General features: G+C 44.6%; 2 protein-coding genes across 4 annotated transcripts in view; both read right to left on the bottom strand.

Annotated features, from left to right (window-relative positions):
* Positions 1-19,811, bottom strand: part of AGBL4 (AGBL carboxypeptidase 4) — a gene marked incomplete at its 3' end in the record, with an annotated part of 860,906 nt that overhangs the window by 302,591 nt on the left and 538,504 nt on the right. The gene's annotated exons all lie outside the window — the stretch shown is intronic.
* BEND5 (BEN domain containing 5) overlaps positions 11,804-19,811 on the bottom strand; it is a 30,603-nt gene continuing 22,595 nt past the window's right edge. For all 3 annotated transcript variants that reach the window (XM_082054679.1, XM_082054678.1, XM_082054680.1), the window contains 2 exons: positions 15,796-16,009; positions 11,804-11,997 (listed from right to left, as the gene is read on the bottom strand). In XM_082054679.1, coding sequence (XP_081910805.1) covers positions 11,837-11,997; positions 15,796-16,009 — 375 coding nt within the window. In that variant the 3' untranslated portion in view covers positions 11,804-11,836. The remainder of the gene's footprint in view (positions 11,998-15,795; positions 16,010-19,811) is intronic.

Raw genomic sequence — 19,811 nt, 5'->3', positions numbered from 1 at the left:
GTCACGCAAAGCATGAGCAGTTATTTGCAACTTAGCAAATGGTCAGAGGAGCAGCTTGGCCCGCACTCCGCTCCCAGAGGCTGCATTCCCCACAAAATCTGGAAAAAACCCTGCATGCATTTGAGCCTGCATGCTTCACAGGCCCCCGAATATTTGTGTTGATTCAGTAGTTGACGAGATACGCCAATAACCACATTACTATCAGTTTGCCTTCATTTTTTCTCATTCAGAAAGGGCAGAATGAGAAATCATTAGTTTGCTTTTGGCTTCGCTACGGAATAGCGCGTTGTCCACAGCAGCGCCCGTCCGCTCCATCAGCGCTCACGGCAGCGAGGTCCTGGGCCAGGGCTGGGGTTGCTAAGCAATATGGAAATACAAATAATAAACGAGCAGCAGCCACCTGCAAAAGATTACTCACTGAATTGTACCTTCCCATGAAAGCTTATGTTTCAAACTTCATCTCATTTGGACTCAAATTTGCTGAAATTAAATTTAAAAAGAAGGAATGATTATTGTACAGAATGTTTTGAGATATGTAAACGCTTCCTTTTCTATTACCGCGATTCACTTTAGGGTTTGGTTTTCTCTGTAAGGCATTTAAAGCATGTAGCTCTGTGGAATACAATGGCTGGTTTACTTATTGCAGCACAGACTTGAAACTGCTTAAATATCTTTTTCTCTCGACGTGCGTTTGCGATTCGCGTATTTAAAGGATGACTATTATTCTGTGTACAAATGCGTTGTTAGCGTGATTGATGTCAGAACAGTGTTTGCACTCCACATCAGAGCAGATTAAAAGCTGCTCAGAAGAAATCCCCTTTACAATGAGCAGCGCTACAAACATACCAAACTAGGAGATCTCACTAAGGAAACTTCCTCTGGAGGCCACCTCCGATTCGCTCCATCTGCTTGCAGCTTCGGCAAAATGGTTGCTCCAGCCCTTAGGAAGGCACATTCCTTCTCTGCAGGTTTGGTTTGCAACCCATTGGAAAGGTTCCCATTGACTATAATAGGCAGGGATTGCTGCTCCGCACCGCGTCCACACCACGGCCGGTCAGGCTGCGCCTGAGCTGCACGGACACGCGGGAGCACATCACGCTGCTGGAACCGACCCTGGCAGAGAAAGAGAAAACAGGCACTTTCACTCACATTTGGCCCTGTGAACGAGCACAGGTCTGTGACTCCAATAGGAAACTCCCGCAAACAAAACTGGTCATTCTGTTTTCACGTGAAATGGTGGGAAATGGGAACGAATCTCTTTCTTCCAGTGGGGTTCCCACACCACAGTTCACTCCAAACCTCGGCAGCCACCTCACCGTCCGCAGGACTCGGACTCCTGTTCTCACCACGAGTGGGGAACAGCTCCTGCAGCTTCCACAGCAAAACCCTGCACCAGTGTGACTTCCACCGGCCTGCAGGGAGAGCTTGAACCTCACCCTTGCTGCGGACCAAATGCTCTCCCCTACAGGAACAGTTAGTACAATATGATCAGCTGCAGCAATTTAATTGCAAATTTCAACTTTTGTCATCAAAAGATTACGCTATCTAGGGATAAATGCTACTCCCAGCCTGCGTACACCACGGGGGTGGTGTCACCCTGTACTCAAAACAGAGAAAAAAGGTGATTTGCACTATTTTATGTATGTTTTTAAGCAGCTTACAGGTGGAGTGCCTTCCCCACGGCTCGGAGCAGGAGGGGGGCTTTGGCTGTGCAAAGCCCACACCGACAACTGCTGGGGAAGAATATATGGTTTGGACTCTGGGGAAACACAACGAGTCAAGAAGAAGAAATCACGCTAATCCAAACTACAAGAGATGCCGTGTTACATGGCTGGGTGTGAGGCTTAGCATTCCGTTTTTCATGAACCCGCTCTCTGTAACTTGTTTACCTAGGAGATTTCACCCCGCATTATTACTATAATCTACAGTCACTTGACGCTTTGAGATTAATGACAAACGGGATTGGGGGCATCAGGGAGAAACAAGGGTATTTGTGTGTTTCCTTTCAGAGGTATTACACGTGCAGTTCAAGAGTTGGAAAGATTCAAATGAATCTTGCCAGAAGTGCTCAAGATCAGTGTTACTGAAACAGCACTGACAGGTAAGTGTGGCCTTACACACTTAGCTTACCTAAGCTAACCAGCTTGAATAGATACATAGATAAAACCAAGGGAGAGCTCAGCCTGGTATTGTAACAGTACCCAGGAAAAGTACACACATGGTACCCAAAGCACACATATCTGTCAAATATCAGTGGCTAAAATATCGAGGCTTCACTTTTCAAAGCTACTCAAGAGTTTTAGAAACTTAGTTCCCGTTAAATTTCTCTTCCAGCCTCGAGTTTGCACTGGCATACACCACGTCTTCTAAAAGCCTTTGGATGGTCTTCTGATAAAAAGCATAGAGCGTTATTTGACTTGTGGAGCGGAGGATTTGGGATGACACAATCAGTGCCCATTTCTGACTCCAGCCACGATGCTGAACAACTCACCAGCTCCCTATTTCTGAGCATGAACAGTCATTTACTGTTAGGAAAACTACTACAATCTGAGGCTTCATTAAATGTTTGCAAACAGTTTTAGAACAGGAACAAACCTGCGTAAATGCCAGGGTTGTTTCTATATAAGCACTGGTTAAGCAGCGGCCCTGGAGACACCTCCGAAAGGCACCACACTGGAAGGAAACACCAGCATCATGCAGCAGGGGAGAAATATCAGATGGGAAGAAAACATCCCTCACAATCCTTTTCAGGAGTAGAATTATGGAGGTGAGATTAAATTTGACAGCCTAAATACACGTTCCTACAGACCGGTAGGAAGTCTGGCGCACGTTAGGAACGCCAAGGAAGGACAACAACCTCAGCAGAGCCATCGATTACTGCTGAGTTATGAGCCCTCAGCATGACAAAGCCGTGCAAAGCAGGAGATATTTGTAGAGCAAGGCATTTCTAGAAAGATAACGTCACTGCATAATGTACTGTTACCAGCCCAGATAAAACTCAGCACAAAGCATCACTGATCAAGAAAGATCACACAAGGGCCAAAGCAGCCGACTGGGATGAGCGCAGATGAACCGGGAACTACATCTCCCAAGCAAAATGGAAAAGACAGTTCAGTTTAGCAAAGGTAGAATGGCTCTGGTCTCTCGTCAACTCTCCAAAGTCAGAAAACATCTGCTGAAACTTGGCAGTGGTGTTTGCTCAAGGACAAATAGACATTTACTGCTCATGAGTAAATTCAAACTGGAAGCCGGGAGGCATGGGGAGGAAATAAAATAACCAAGTTCTGAAGAACAATGTTCTAGGCTTATCTACTATTACGTGCAGAAAGAGCAAAATAGGAGCTGATGAACCCGTGCCACGTTGGGCATTTGCCAGCACGGGGCCAGTAACCTCCATCCTGTGAGACAAAGCCCAAGAGCAGGTCCTCACACCCCCAGTGCCACGGGACGGTGAACAGATGCTCACAGAGAGGAGCGTGATGCTTCCTAAAATGAACAAATTGGTCTTATTTTGTATAAATGTTTCCTTTGCACAACAGACTGTAGTATTTAATTACAGCAGGGGGATTGGACTAGATGGTTTTTCGAGGTCCCTTCCAATCCCTAGCATTCTATGATCTTACTCCCCCATTAACCTAAGCCTTCCAAATTAAACTGAATTTTCTGACACACTGATACCCTTGTCATTGATTTGACCGGCAGCAATGCAATCCAGGCTACAGCTGGAATCACTGCTTATTCCCTCTTTCAAGGAAAAAAATACATATATGTTATGATGTATGAATTTCTGATTTGATAAAGTACTTATGCTCTATTTAATACATCCCTCTATGGTTTTTAGTGCAATAACACACCCGGCATCCGCAATGCTCAAGGCAGCATTCATATTTTCTGCTGTCTTTGATACAGAAAGTTCATTTGTATCCTCCTACAGGCAAAATAGCTGCAGATGAGTTTAAGGACACAAGAAAGAGATGGGCACACGGCTCACGGCACCGAAGACAGCTCGGGATCAGCAACAACAGGACACACGGCTCAAGGCGCTGGAGACAGCTCGGGATCAGCAACAACAGGACACATGGCTCAAGGCACTGGAGACAGCTCGGGATCAGCAACAACAGGGCACACGGCTCATGGTGCTGGAGACAGCTCGGGATCAGCAACAACAGGACACACGGCTCATGGTGCTGGAGACAGCTCGGGATCAGCAACAACAGGACACACGGCTCATGGCGCTTGAGACAGCTCGGGATCAGCAACAACAGGACACACGGCTCACGGCACTGGAGACAGCTCGGGATCAGCAACAACAGGGCACACGGCTCACGGCACTGGAGACAGCTCGGGATCAGCAACAACAGGGCACACGGCTCATGGCGCTGGAGACAGCTCGGGATCAGCAACAACAGGGCACACGGCTCATGGCGCTGGAGACAGCTCGGGATCAGCAACAACAGGGCACACGGCTCATGGCGCTGGAGACAGCTCGGGATCAGCAACAACAGGACACACGGCTCAAGGCACTGGAGACAGCTCGGGATCAGCAACAACAGGACACACGGCTCAAGGCACTGGAGACAGCTCGGGATCAGCAACAACAGGACACACGGCTCAAGGCACTGGAGACAGCTCGGGATCAGCAACAACAGGACACACGGCTCACGGTGCTGGAGACAGCTCGGGATCAGAACAACAGGACTTTGTGCCTGTGCTCAGACTCCGCTCACCGGTGCCCAGGGATTCACGGCTCCATGAGGATGTGGGTCACGCCAGAGGGGACCCTGGCGTCCTGCAGGAGCCCGGAGGCGATTAGAAGCAGCGACGCAACCGAGCGTCACCACAGGCAGCCAAAAGGGATTTTCCCCTGAGACTGGAAATCGCAGGCAAGAACCATCTATTCATCTTCCATGTCTCTGACAAGAAGGGATGACTTGCTTGTAAAGCCTTTAAAATGCAATGAGTCACTTCTCAAAAGAGGTCACTGAAATTTTGCTGAATTATTTAATTAAGAGAAAACCCTAGAATAACAAAAAATATGAATTCCTTTAATCATACTGTATCTGATTCTTCCAATAATTGCATTTGAGGTCCCTGACAGAACAAATAGGTAATTCTCACATGCAGAGCAGAGGAAATAGGGCCAACAATACATCCTCCTGCTAAAAAAAGCTCCACTAGTCTAAAGTTTATTTCACAGACCAGAAAAGGGTTTGATTGTTACCCAGCAACAAAAGATCCCCAACTCTTGCAGAACCGTCTGTACATTCCTTGTAAAACTGGCAACATCCTGAACCGCAAAGCTGAAATATCGCAGGCATGGGTTCTATGTGACCTCCAGAACAAGAGATTGGATCAGCCAGGTCAGCAGGGAGACCACGAGAGCAACTTCTGTACCACCCACAACCCTGCAAAACCCCACAGCAAGGCCCTGCCCGGGGGTTTGGTAACACTGCAGCACCACAGGATCACCAAAGGATCAACTGCTTTCTGCCCTCAGTCTCACAACTCACACTTAAACCGCTCCCATTGTACCCCTCCCATCATTAAGCTTCTTGTTGGTGAAAACCAACCCAGGTCCCCCCAAATCCCATGGGAACAGGTCACCCTTGGTCATCCCCAGAGAGAGGAACGTTATGATTGTCTTCAGCTCATCAGATGAGGGTCGTCATTTTAACTGAATCAGTTTAACGATGCTGTCCTGACCGTTCTGTGTGTATGAAACCTGGATGAACCAGCAGACGAGCTCTAAACTGGCACAGGTATTAATTTCAAATCAATAGGAAATACAAAAATATCAATAGGCTTTTAAGAGTGAAACATAAATTACTTTTCAGAAGGCGTAGTACACAAATTCGCTGATGCCTTTACAAATAGAAATAAGCCAAGAACATGATTTCATAACATTTATAAATTACTAAGTTAATTAACAGGGAATCTTCAGAGAGATGATGAAGGAAATCTAGAAGAACCTTGTCTGACACTATTTGAAATTCTCAACGGAAGGAAGGGACTACTTAAAAAAAGATTAATTACAAGTTTTTTTGCTTTACCTCGATATAATTGCTATTTACATATTTAAGCCAGTTTTGACCTTCAAAATTCTGGCAAAGAACAATTTTCATTAAGCTATCTCGGTGGAAGAAGTTGGCAGCTCCTCATCTTGTCTCTGACGTTAACTGAGAATATTAATTATTTAGCAGGCATGGTCAAAAAAAAATACGTGTAAGTTCTACCCAAAGCACCTTCAATTTATCAAAGTAGACACAGCAAGAGTTGATGTATAGCAAGCTCTTCTAATGCCAGGCCTGATCTCTTTATGGGGTTTGGTTGGGGGCTCCAGAATGAAATAATTCCACAGAAGAGCTTGTTCTGAGCATGGACAACAGCACAACAGTAGCAGCTCTTCACCATCCTTTGGCATTTCATAGGCATCCCCGACCAAGAAAACTCCATAACTATCTTGAAGCTGGTATGAAATCAAAGAAGAAAGAGTATAGAGATAAATACTCAATCTTAAGAACAATATTTTCATGACAAAGCTGTACTTTATAATACAGTAAAAAAGGAGTTACACTGGGACGTTAGTTGGTCAACAATCAATTAAATATCAGATTTTCCTCTGGGGCAAATAAAGGTTGCCCGACAAAATGAAATTGAGACTATTGTATACGACGTACTAACACAAAGTGGCGTGTCCTAAAACATGGGATTGTATCACATTAACTGATACAGTAAATAAGAGAATATAAAGAACTAATTTCTATAAAGTATTTCTGTAAGGCTAAAATGAATTTGGGCAGACATAATGGAAAAATATTACAAAAATTATTCATGAATGTGTGGCAGTGGAAGACTGAAGTCACCCAGTCTATCGGGATGTTCTCGAGGTGGAGAAATACTGAGCTAAGGGGATATTAAGAAACACAAATCAAGGACCAAGAGTTAGAAGTGAAGACGGGAAAATTCACAGAGAAATAAGGCACAAGCTGAGCAGTGGGGGTAGTTACCCACTGGAATAAACTACTAAAGGAAAAGATGGATTTAACACTGATGCCTCTTCAAGACTGCTTGTTTTCCTTGGCTGTGGTCCAGCCAAGGCTGTTCTTCAGAGGAGCAACCACGAGAAGCCTTCTGCTGAGCTTTGCAGGAGAGCACACCGGCTCACGGCACGGCCCGCCAGCCGATGCGCCACGGCCCGCGGTCCTTCCACCCATCCTCGGCACGGACCGCCGCTGCTGGGAACGTCCTTCTCAAGCTCAACAGGTGGATGTTTTAATAGAGTAAATGGAAAAAAGAACGCAACTTGAAGTCATAAATCAGGGTAACCTGTCGTAGTGCCTGATGCTTTCCACTGCTCGTTCAGTGGAAGCGACAATCTAAACTTCAGCACCGTAATTACGTGGGCAACTTCCAGGCCACAGAGCTTCTGAAAAAGCAAGGGATCCTGCTTTAAGAAATAAACACTTCCAAGAGATGCTGCTGAAAGATCTACTTATTCCACCCTACCACTCTGAGACCTTCATATAAGAGCAACATCTCCTGGCAGCTCCCGGGGCAGGAGGAATCCTGAACCGCTTCCGTGTCCTTCCCGTAAGGGACGCGCAGGAGACCGCGTCCCGCCCGCAGGAGGAACAGGAACGAGAAGGGAAGACCAGGAAAACAGGCTGGGCTGCCTAACACCAGGGAAACTATCAACTCGTGGCACGGCACGGGCAGATTTATACAGAATAACAGCAGAAGATGGGACATTGCAATAGTCCTCAGCATGGCTCCACGTGGCGCAGCCCATTCCCCTTCCAAATCCAGCCAGGTTTGGGTTCCCCAAGAAGTACGAACGCAGGTAACGCAGTGAGGCCACGGCTAATACACAGTGCTCCCAGTTCAGAACGCTCTCACCCCTTTGAGGTTTTGCATCAAGATGGTATTATTTTAACAACGACCCACACCTAGCATTGTTTTTTAAGGTCTACAAATTCTGGAAGCATGAAGCTGAATTATCTTTACACTTGTGCTAAATCCAAAAAAAGTTACATTTATTGCTGTATAAAACTTCCAAGAGGACAATAATCAAGGCTTAAGACGACAAAGCAGCGTCATAGAGATCTATCAGATCCAGCACCACAGGGCCAGTGAGCCCAGGGAGCCCCAGCCTTGGCAGTCACGCTCAGCAGCCAACCCAGCGCAAGCTTAAACTCCTGCTACTTGCAGTTCAACTTCGACAGGACTAAGGGTGTATTTTAGTCTGGCTGTGTTCAAAACAGCAGCAACAACCACCAAACTAACCAATGAAACCCCACTCCCATCTCTATAAAGCATCACTGCATCCAAACCTCTAACAGCAGAACCTGAAGGTTTTTCTCTAACAAATATTAACTTTCTAGTTTCAGTTGAGTGGCCAGGCATCGACTGAGGTATTAACATCTCTGGTAAGTTTATTTCCTTTTATATAATAGCTCGTTCCCCACAAAGCCCTTTTTGTTAACTCTGACCTTGCCTCTCTGCAAGTGTGACTGAGGCACTTTGACATGGATCAGGTCACAAATATCCCAAATCACAGCAGCAATGTGCAGCAACAAAGAATCAGATTATTCGTATAACATTAATATCTTCTTCTTTGATTAAAAAAAAAGAAGTAAACGGGGTGCATTGATCTCTCAGGACAAGAAGTCAGCTCCTCTTAAATCAGCGTTTTTCTGATACTTACAAATGTAGGTTTGCACTATGAAGTGACGGCACAGCGCAAACCTGAGAATGACGAACGAGGGGCATTACAGGGCCTAAGAAAACCTACTTCTTTTAATGCCCAAATTCTCTGCTGTCCCACATGATGTACAGGCAGCAAGTCGAGCTGGAGCAGGAAAAAGGAGCCACTATCTGCACACAGTCTGTGGTAGATTCATGGCAGATGCGTTATGAACAAAGTGAAATTATGCACAGGCAGGCACAATTATGGAAGAATTAATGTATCCACAAGAACAGCGTTGGCCATAATGCCGTATAACATAGTGAAACGCAGCTCACAGTTCATTTATACATCGGTATTTCTATGCAGAAAAGCACAGCCCATGAGTCTGTGTCTTCCCTTGGGTAATGCTGGAACACACAACAACCGCTGCCTATTGTCCTGCTTGAAACCCGCACACCGGGAAGACTTGTGTGGTCATTATATGGGGTCACGGGAGGGAAAAGACACGGGTAATGACCTGAGAGAAGTGCAAAGGTGTAATTTGTTCACACCTGACCACAGAGCCCCCCGCACATTGCCTCACAACTCCAGCGCACAGAACCGCCTCATGATTAGCAAGACCCTCTTTCCAGAAATCCAAAGATCTCGTTCGAGCTGTAACACATTAAAGAAGTTTATTACCTTTCATATATTCTACACCTGTAACTCAACAAAGCTTCAGGTGGTGCTCACCTTAAATGCCAGTTGCCCTGTTCACAGGACACAGAATTAGCCCCCACAGCACCACACACTGTAGGGAACAGACCCTTTTTGTGCTACCCAAATAGTCCTGTTCAACCCCATTAGAAACCCCTGCTGGCCCTGGGCCCACAGAACCGCCAGCAAGACGGGAATGAGCGATTCCCAGACACCTTCCCAAAGAGAACAGGGAAATTCTTCAGCAACGGCAGCACTAACGTCTGAAGGGACAAATCTGGCAAGAACGATGCTCGTCTGTGGAAAGCCTTGGAATCCCAGATTTCTGGGGCAGGCTGAAGTCCTGCCTCCAATTCTAATCTGCTTTGCCCAGGTTTCATAAAACGCCATCTCAAACAGGCTTATCTTCTAAGAAATGCAGCATGATCGTCTCATTAAAGAATCTGTTACAACAAAAACACATTAGTACCAAAGCCAGAAAAGACCAAGGAAATGATGTACATTTTCCCCTAAACTAGTGCATTGTCCTATTATTACTCTAAATAAAAGTCTGCTTGAAAGGTAGGAACTTGCCATTTAAGTGTTTCTTCAATGTTATCTCTGTTTTGTTCTTTAATTAATAAAAGGAAACATGCACTGACATTATAAACACTAATTTGCTGTTTAGCATCCCAAATCTGGAAGTAGAAACACTTACACAGTTCATTAAACACGAGCTAAGAACACGCTGAGATTAATGGGAGACAAGCGAGGCTGTTGAAGCGATTTCGGCAGATGCACCAGCCCCTGTCCCAACTCGCTGCTCCTCTTTCCGTCCCTCGCTGTGAAGATTTCCTGGCTCCGTCCTATCAGCACCGGCCCCTCCACACCGAACCTGGGGAACCAGGGAGATCCAGCGGTGCCGGGTTAAGGGAGGGAGAGCCGGGACAGGCCAGAGCAGGCGGCTGTGCCTGTTATGCAGCACGGAATATTTAGATTGCACTTTAGAAAGCATAATACAAATACTTAGGCCCTGAATTAAGACACGGTTTAAGCGCATACAGTGTACGGGAAGAGACAACGTGGTGTTTTCCTCCATCTCTTCCAACACAGGCACTGCAGTTCTACAGGGGCGACTCCTCCTCTCCCTCCCCCTTCCTTCCATCCACCCCTTTAACGACGACTCTTTGCATCGTTTCCTTCCATATTATCTATGCATACGGGACATGGAAATAGGTTTAACGTCGGGTACAGCAGTGCTACAGGAATGGGATATGGAATGGCCTTTCAAACTTACAGGACGCAGAATTGCAGGGGATTATAGAAAAGAAACGAACACTGACGCTCGGGAACAGACAATCACGGGCAGAAAATCACCTGCGTGTGCGGAAAAGAAACGGAGGGTTAACTGAGATCACTAACACAACAAACCCGCCACAGTCATCAGTCCAGGCCTAAGTTATCTCTAAAAACCTTATGCTCAAAATCCTTCATGAAACAAGACTTGAGGTTCTTTTCTTTCACTTATAGACAATGAGGTGTAATTCAAACCCACAAGGAATTATTCCATTCAACCTTCCATTGCAAATCTAACTTCAATGTAGAAAATTACTTTTAACTTAAATTTTTGCTAAAAGTGTCCACTGTTAAATTACGGACTGAGAGGAAACGGTACTAAATTTTCTATGATACCTCTTCTTGCCATTGTGTGGCAATCCTTAAATAGGCTGGAGCTGTAAATACACTAGAAACAGCGTTTAATGAGCAGTAACAATCACATATTGAAGAGCTTCGTGCCATACCCAGATATCTGAAAAGTGCCTCGCTGCCTGAAAAATAAATGCTCTTAGGTTTTGTTTTAATAAATTATCATGGTTTTACAACTTAGAGCTTTGGGTTCTTTGCGTTTTTTAAACCATGATGGCAACGGTCATCTATCTACAGGAAAATAAGTGAAAAAGAAGCGTTCTTTATGCGTTTGTGACCAAATATATTGTTAGAGATCAAAACAAAGATTTATAAAAACAAATGATGAAAATTTCAGTTCAGAAAAAACACTTTGTAAAACACAGTAGAACTATTTCCAATAGCAAAGTGGATTTGGTACAGTTCTTCCTTCTAAGCAGCCGTTTAGTGCAGCCCAGATCCACTAACTCCGGTAAAGCAAAATGTAGGCAAACCGGGCTGGTGTTTGCAGAATTACAACCTATATACAGAAGTGCAGGAAACATACCGTAAACCATTAGAAAAACCCTTGAAAACGCACGGTTTCATGGGGGGTGTACTCACAATAGATCTTACATGGTTTAAAAGCGGGTTACACCATGGAAAGGCTTTTGACAGAACGGCTCAAGAAATGAATTCATGATAGGATATTAACGCGGCGAGTCAGCTGCTTCCACCAGCAGAAAACGCCACGCAAAGCAAAAACCAACACTTAAGTAAAACACTAAGACTTTATTAAAAATCCAAAATTTATTGCAAATTGTACTTTGCGCTTTCCCTCCTTTCTTCATTTTTACAGGATTTGTTGATATCCATGATTTTTTCACAGATGTACTTGTTGACTTTGGAGAGTCTCTGTGCAATTTCGGTTTCGTCCACGGTTTCTTGTGCTATTCTATCATACAAACATTCTGGGGAGAGAGAAAAGAAAAAGGAGAGAGCCATTAGGATCTTTTTAGACAGGAACACAGCCCTGTGTTGGCCTAACTACTCAAGAGACAGCACTGAGTAAGCATTGTGTATATTTGTTGCAAGACAACAGATGCTTTCATCAATTCACTGGCTATCTTGTTAAAGACAAGATTTTTCATCAGGCTTAACTCTCTGGCTGTGACTATATGTTAATAGGCTTTCTATAGCAGCTAAGTCCAAGCTTTTCCAGTGCCAGCCCTGCCTGCCTTACTCTTGGATTTGCTCAAATCTCCACAGCAGGTTTAGAACCTTCTCCCAGGTGATGGGTCTCACTAGACCTGTTGTTATCTACGGTTTCCTGGGAGTCTCTCCACCTTCACACCTCCCAACCAGCGAGGAAATGCCAATGGTCAGGGAGAGGAGCAGGACCTGGTAGGAGAAGACATTAACTGATCCATTTTATTCTACGATCTGTAGAACACACATTAATGTCTGCACCTTTACCGGCCGCCCTGTCCCTGGGCGTATTTCTCTTTCATGAGTAGGTTACTGAGAGCGAGGGCGATCTCCTCGCTACCTGTGCACAACACACTTGGTGAACTTCCGTGGATACAGAAAGCCAGCAACAGTAATAACTGCAAAAGCAAGGAGGGCAATGGAAATCCACAGGATCCTGCTCCACAGCGCTGGCAGCTCCGTGCCAGAACCCTCAGACGTTACTGCCTCCCAGGTGCCACACACCACAACAGAACCCCGCGTGTCTTGGTGTGTGGGCTTCCCACATTGATTAAACAAACTGCTCTGCTTTGCCTAGTAATCTACTCCAGTAGCCGTTTATTGCTTCGTATACAGAAAGCTACAGATTATCACTTAATTAAAACGGCTTATAACAGTTCTAATGCGTCATATTAAAAATGATGAAAATTAGGTACTATGCATGCTTTGTAGTTCATTTTGAAACCTCTCGAAAGTTTTGTAACATGTTATTTTGCATTAACAAGGTTTATAACAGTGCTCATGCATCCGACTTTTTCTCATTTCTTTATTACAGACTACACAGTACAGATTTTTAAAAAGCCAGAGATATCAGACACTTAAACTAATGCTGTTGTTCAAAACTCTATTTTAAATGAGTTAGCCTGGATCCACAGAATGATAAAACCATCTCAAACAATGTAAACTTTATCTTCTAAGATCTACTGAATATAAGGTAAATACCATTAATCAGCAGGGAACCCGATCGCTGAGATGCTGCTCCTCACTAAGCTGTGGTTTGAATACGACACCTAAGAAGGGGCACGTCACCGAGAAGCTGAGGAAAGGCAAGCGCTGTGTTCACAGGACACGAACCGGTGCTACCCCGACCTCGGGAATGCTCCCGGGTGCACCACATACACCTGGTAAGGTGAACTGCCCAAAAACACAGGCTATGTGATGATTTAGCCACAACGTCAAGCGAAGAACCTCTTGACCGAACTCATTCAGCAGCTGCGATTCTCAGCAGCGTGACCCACACAGATCCAAAATCATCACGCTTTTCCCTCCTCCTTCCATTCCTATGAGGGGCCGCAGCAGCAGGAGCTCAGCAGTCACATTAGGATGCTGCTCAGGGACTAAAAAGAGGGATTTGGGCTTTCTGCTTTCGTCTTTTGGATTTATAGGAGTATAGAGACACCCCTTCATGTTTCTGACTGGACCAAAGGTTCAAGTAGACCTCAAAGACTACCAAGGAGCTCTAGTTCTAGCTGTGAGCTGGATCCAAGGCATTGGCCACCGTAACTCTTAACTTCCTTGCATTTCACATTTGTCCACTTGCTACTCATTTTTTTTGTTTCGTTTTCTTCTCCATAATGTAATAACTTATTGGATTGCTTCTAGCTTTCCAGGGAACACTGCTGGCATGATGTGGCAAGACCTGCTAACGTTGATGCAAATGCAAAGGACAAAACAATGTGGAAAATCATGGTTATGTGCTACCCAGTACCGTTGATAAAAGAAATCTGCTGCCACCTAGAACACTGGGCAGGCACTTTAAGTGGTTCAAGAGGAGATTGGACAGTCTTGCATCTAACAAAAAAAGGAGCCAAAGACAAGGTGAAATGGAGACTGGAAAGAGGAACATGGACAACCAGGGTGTGGAATGGCAGAATTCAAATGAGAGTTGAGGCTGCAAGCAAAATATGACAGAAAACACAGAAAAACCAGAAAACAGGGAAGGGCGGAATGGCTGGAGAGGGTACAGAGGAGAGGAAAGGGAAGGGCCCCATCTCTCTCACCATGTACCTGTTGGAAGATACTCCCAAACTTACTGTAAAGAAACCAGGGGGAGTTAGAAAACAGCGATTTAACAGACTGGCCCTGACCGAAGTAGAAGAGGGAATTCTCAGGTAAGGAGCCTTGTGGTGGTGGCAGAAACAGCAGGGAAACCAGAAAGCTCCTGCAATGGGCCGCTTGAAAAGAACTCCTTTCCACTGCGTGTTTGCAAGTACGTGTCGGGGTAACCGCTTACGTTTCCCATCAGGAGCTGACAAGGGTTAAGCCACAGCCACAAAGTGGATTCCTTATGTGGCCAGTACATCTTTGCTTCAGTACACGTGTTAGGATTGCACCAAAAGGTCCCAGTCGGAGCTAGAAAATCGGTATGGAACAGTTTGCCATTCTACACATATTCTTCAAAGCAGCTTAGTAAAATAAAACTCCATGTCTTTTACTTGCTTCTTACAAACTAAGAGAGATGACAGCGCGAGGATGAGTCTCCAGCTTTCCCACACACAACACAGACACACACACACACACACACACACACAGAGGAATCGTATTTTTGACTTCCAAACCATGGTACTTGCAAGGCAGATTACAACAGCTCTTACAGAGTTCACAGTTAAGAGTACAGAGCAACTAACATCAGGAAATGCAGAATAACAAGGCTCAACCAAATAGGCAGACAGATTTCTTTCAGCCCTGCTGCAATTTAGTATGGACTCAAAACCTAAAAATCCCACTTCAGTATGTATTCAATCAAGAACCAACTCAGTTCTGACTTAAAAAGAAGCCTGAAATACCAAGAGAGACAGAAACAAATGCAAAACAAGCATGATGATACAAAGGGACTGCAATTCACTATTCATTTGAAATAAAGGAGAAGGCCTTCTCTCTCTCTCCAAGTACCACACGCATGGGCTCAGGCCTGCAGCTACTGAAAGGGCCACTGCCATTTTTCCTGCCGTAGGTCAGCGATTTACGCTTCCTGTTCAAATTCCAATTCAAGAGCAACAATTCATATTTACTAGTTACATTTTCTCTGCTTACAAGGGTAAAACTATTTTGTCATGCCTCTGAAGGTCTGTGTATTTTTATAGCCACAGCTATAACGGTTTCTGTGCCTCATGCCAGAGCTGGTAACATTCTGGATGGAAGAATGTGGTAAAGGTACTCTCAGGCTTGTTAAAAGGAATATATGCATTTTAAAAGACCGCTGTGTTATAAATGAATTGCAGAACAACGTGTTGTTCTCCAGGCTCAGTGTCCTGCCCTGCAAGTGGTTTAAAGTGATGATCTTCTCGCACTTTATTCATGTCAGTGTACGAGTCTGCAGCTGCGAAGGCCTGCACTGAGCACAGCTATTGCAATGGGCTTTGCTTTTCCTGAAAACATATGCGCTTCACAATGCAATAGCAATTGGAATGACAGTCTTTAATATCAGTTAATTTTAGATGAGCTGAAAAGAAGCATCTTTCAACTCAGTGATTAATAGTTAAAACTCCAAAGCAGGAAGCAAAAGTTTTCAAATAACCTACCTCTGACAATGCTTAATTTGTGAGGTGAGAGAGGTGGCTTGGGAACGGCATCTTTCTTTTTTTTGGTTGCAACTCCTGTGACACTTCTGTTCTTGAGAACATCTGTTCCCCAAATCATAACCGCTAGATTTTTTGTATACTTTGAATCTCCTTGTGTTACTTGCAGCTGGTGCCATTTCTCCTCATCTACCCAAATTCCACTGCCAAGATGGACCTAGAAGGTAGTAATAATAACAACTTATCTATGGTATGTAGCACACAACAGTATCCAAGTGCTGTAGGAACATTAATATTAGGTACTATAATAACAGTAATTAGGGCTGAACAAATCCATTTTGCCTAATTCTGAAACTTCGCCAACTTTTGTGGGTCAGGGAGTTCAAGTCAACCTCTTATATAATTCCTCTCCCTTTCTGTATTCATTTCTGCTCCCTCGCAACTCTTTCCCCCCACAGCCTACCTCCTGAAACACTACGGTCCGAGCAGAAACAGATGGAGGAAACAGCAAACACATCCAGTATTAGAAAGGTATGCACAGGCTGATTCAGGTGTGAGATGAAACATTTGAAAGCTTCCTTTGCTGAAACAGGCTTTACCCCAAGCATACTTTGGAGGCAGTAGAGGGAAATACTTCCTATAGATGTATCCTATGCCTTTTGGCAAAACACAGCCTGATCGTTTAAAGTAACTATAAGGGGAGAAGGGCCTTTGAGAGCTCCAATTTTAAGTCAAGAGTCGGGACATTTCATAAACTCCTAATTTTGTTCAGAAGTCTTCCTACCACGTACAATTGATCTATCCAGGCGAACACTGTTTTGTGGTAAGGCAACGACCCATTGCTGCACCACTCTCCATTACACAGACAATAGATATCTCATTGAAGTTGTAAAGCAGGACAACACGGGGACTGGGAAATGCAGCGTGAAGCCTCTGTAGTCTCCAAAAGGAAGGTGCTGGAGTCTGGTTGTTCTTCTCAGCCTTGTTCAGCACTGCCCACGCTGGGATGGCTCCCACAGAGCAACCTCAGATCTCTGCCCCAACCTTCCCAGAGCTCCAGACTGAAGATGAACGCAGGACAAGAATCTGAGTACTGTCCTTAGGCTGGCACTATGTATATTTGAGCTGACAGTCCCCATAACCAGGACACCATCAAGCAACAGCACGGAAAGTAACTCCACTAGCAACCAGGATGGCTCTGACACGAGTGCAGCCAGTAAAGCCAACTGGACGCCAACGCTGGCCCTGCGCGGAACCACGGAGAACGCTCTGTGTGTGTCTACGCTCCTCACTCCGGAGTGCAGAGCGGAGCCCTGAGCTGCCCCTGCACACAGAAACCTCGCTCCCGTGGCCATGGGCTCCGTCGCCACCCGTCACCAGCCAACGCGCGACCTGGCTGCTCCAGGTCCTGCTAAGAGCTCCTGCACGGCCAAGGAGGGCGACAGGACTTACTGGAGACAGCTCTGTAGAACTGCAAATACCGAAAACATGTATCCACTGGACTGTTAGGTTCAAAATTCAGATTGCATCAAATCTGATCGTTTTGTAACACTACCATTTAAAAACTTATTGTCTCCTCATGACTGAAACAAAAAAGGCCTGTGAACAAAATTCTATGGCAAAATCATATTAGGACACTCTGTTTGCCTTAACTGCTCTGTTCTTAGTTTCTCCTGGTTTTACTCCCTTCATGTGGCACTATAGAAACTTCGCCTGCTACTCATACAGATCTGAACGGTATGACAAACGTCCCATTAAATGCAATGAAAATTGGGCAAAGCTACTGTCAAATATTCTATACCCATAATGTTACTGCCTGTATTCAACCAACTACCATCTTCCCTTTAAATGGAAACCCACTTTAATTATGAATGAGGCCTATAACCTGAGGAAATGTTTTGTTACAGCAGCATCCTTCAAAAGCAACTAGTAGTTTGAAAACTTTAGTAGAGAAATACGAATGGCTTTGTTACCAGCTACCTTATAAAACACAAATGGAAATCCTGACTCCCTCACAGAATAAGACCATAAGGCGAGTTGCCTCTCCTGCAGAACTTTCTACACTAAGGGGATTTTAAGAAGCTTTTCACAAGTCCACGTGGTATTTAGATGTTGCAATGGACAGAAATGCAATGAGTCATTAGCACATGAACACCTTCTTCCTTCTCTGTTGTTGAGCTTCTTCATAATTGCTTTAAAAAAACTTAACACTCTTTTGGTGTTCTCGACATATTGTGTAAGACAACTTCAACCAGAGGGAGCAGCCTGCGCCCAGAAAACAATGCTACAGGTATAATGCAGTTATTTCTGTCCTGATCTTGGAAAAGTTATCTGTAAAAATGAGTATAAGTTACTCAGAAAATAGCTAAGATTAGGAATGTTGCAACATGCCAAATTTTGGATGCCTGTTTTACATTAGTTGTGCTGTATTTGACCAAAAAGTTGATTCTCCTCTGCTAAAATTAGGGTTTATCTTTGCTAAAGGTTGTTTAGTCTCTTAATCAGCTACATTACTCATTAGCTTTATGTTACTAAAACAACTTACAGCAAATATTTTTAATAGATATGTTTCAGACATTGTTTCTTCCCTGAAGATGCTTCATTTATGTAAAAAAGGTTATTGCTGCTATGAAAGCCCTATGGTAACAGTGAGTAAGTGACAGACAGCGAGTGCGTGACAGACAGCCACAGCCACAGCCACGGCAATCCTGTGTCTCTCTTCTATTTCTAGCAGTGTCGGGGCAAGGAGCTGAACGTGCCCGGGTCTCAGTTTACCTCTGCAAAGCGCTCGCTGCTGTTCCCAGCGCTCCCCAGCTACGGGAGGCTCCGTGTGCTCCAGATTCAGAGCCCGCGTCCCCCTCGCTGCCCCCGAGCCAGACCCGGAGCCCCAGGGAATCAATGGGAACGTCACCCACCATTTCAGCAACCGCAGCACCAGCCTTGGAGCACAACGCAACAGCAACGCTCCCCACCGTAACCGTCCTAACGTGCAATATATCCAAAATGGATCTCAAAAGATGAACTATTTTTTGTTTCCTTTCTTTAAATGAACGCCACAGGCTCTTTTTCAGTAACTCTGTTCTCCCTCTGGAGGGGAGAGATTTATCCGCTTTGAAAGAATCCTACTCAGATCAAATCCGACGCCACAAAGGGCCAGATTTCCAAAAAGTATTTCAGCTACTTTGGTGGTGCATGTCAAGAAAGGAATAGCCAAAAAAAGGCACAAATAAGGCAAACTGGAAAAACAAACCAAAGCAAAACACCCTCCAACACTCTAAACACATTATTAGTTGACAGGTCGGGCATCTGAGCTGGATGAAGCCCCAGTAACAGCCAAACTTAAAGAAAAAAACAAAATTATGAAAAGGATGTGAAAAAGAGACTAAAATCTGCAAAGACAGAGAAAACTTCAGCAACAGAAGCGCCCAGAAGCTGGCGGATGAAATAAAGGTGCAGGAAAAACTGCAGACAATACTAAAGGCCGTGCCCTGTCCCATGGGCCTTAAGCGGAAAAGAAGGAGCTGAACCAAACTCTCTCAGTAATAGATGCTAAATCTTCATTGCACAAATATCCACAAAATATACAAGCAAATGACGTGTTAAATACATTAGGCTAGAAAAGCTATGTGAACCAAATACCTGTCAAACTGCCAAGGCTATACTATTTTTCACATACATTTTGTCCTCAACAATTATGTTGAATTAATCTCCAAGAAGGACAGAGACTTGTGCAGTCAATCTTGTAACACAAAGCTAAACCTGCAATATTTCACGCTATTCCATCAGTGATTCCACTGTCAGCCAATGGTCATCTTCTCCTTAAAGGTTCTCAAATTATGGTACCAAGTGCATTCGTATCTTAAGAAACAGGATCTGCGCGGGCAATTCTGAAGGACGTATAGTTTTGTAAAAGAAATATGATGTTCATTTAATGCTAATGGCAAAAGTAAGCCTGAGTAGATGAGCAGACAACGTGTTAAACATGCCCAGGTCTGCAAAACTCTCAGTGAGGTTCTGGC

This window comes from Streptopelia decaocto (genome assembly GCF_964273445.1).
Source record: "Streptopelia decaocto genome assembly, chromosome: 5".
Taxonomy (NCBI): Eukaryota; Metazoa; Chordata; class Aves; order Columbiformes; family Columbidae; genus Streptopelia; species Streptopelia decaocto.
The sequence above is the reverse complement of the archived record's forward strand: the minus strand, read 5'-3'. Positions and strand labels throughout refer to the sequence as shown.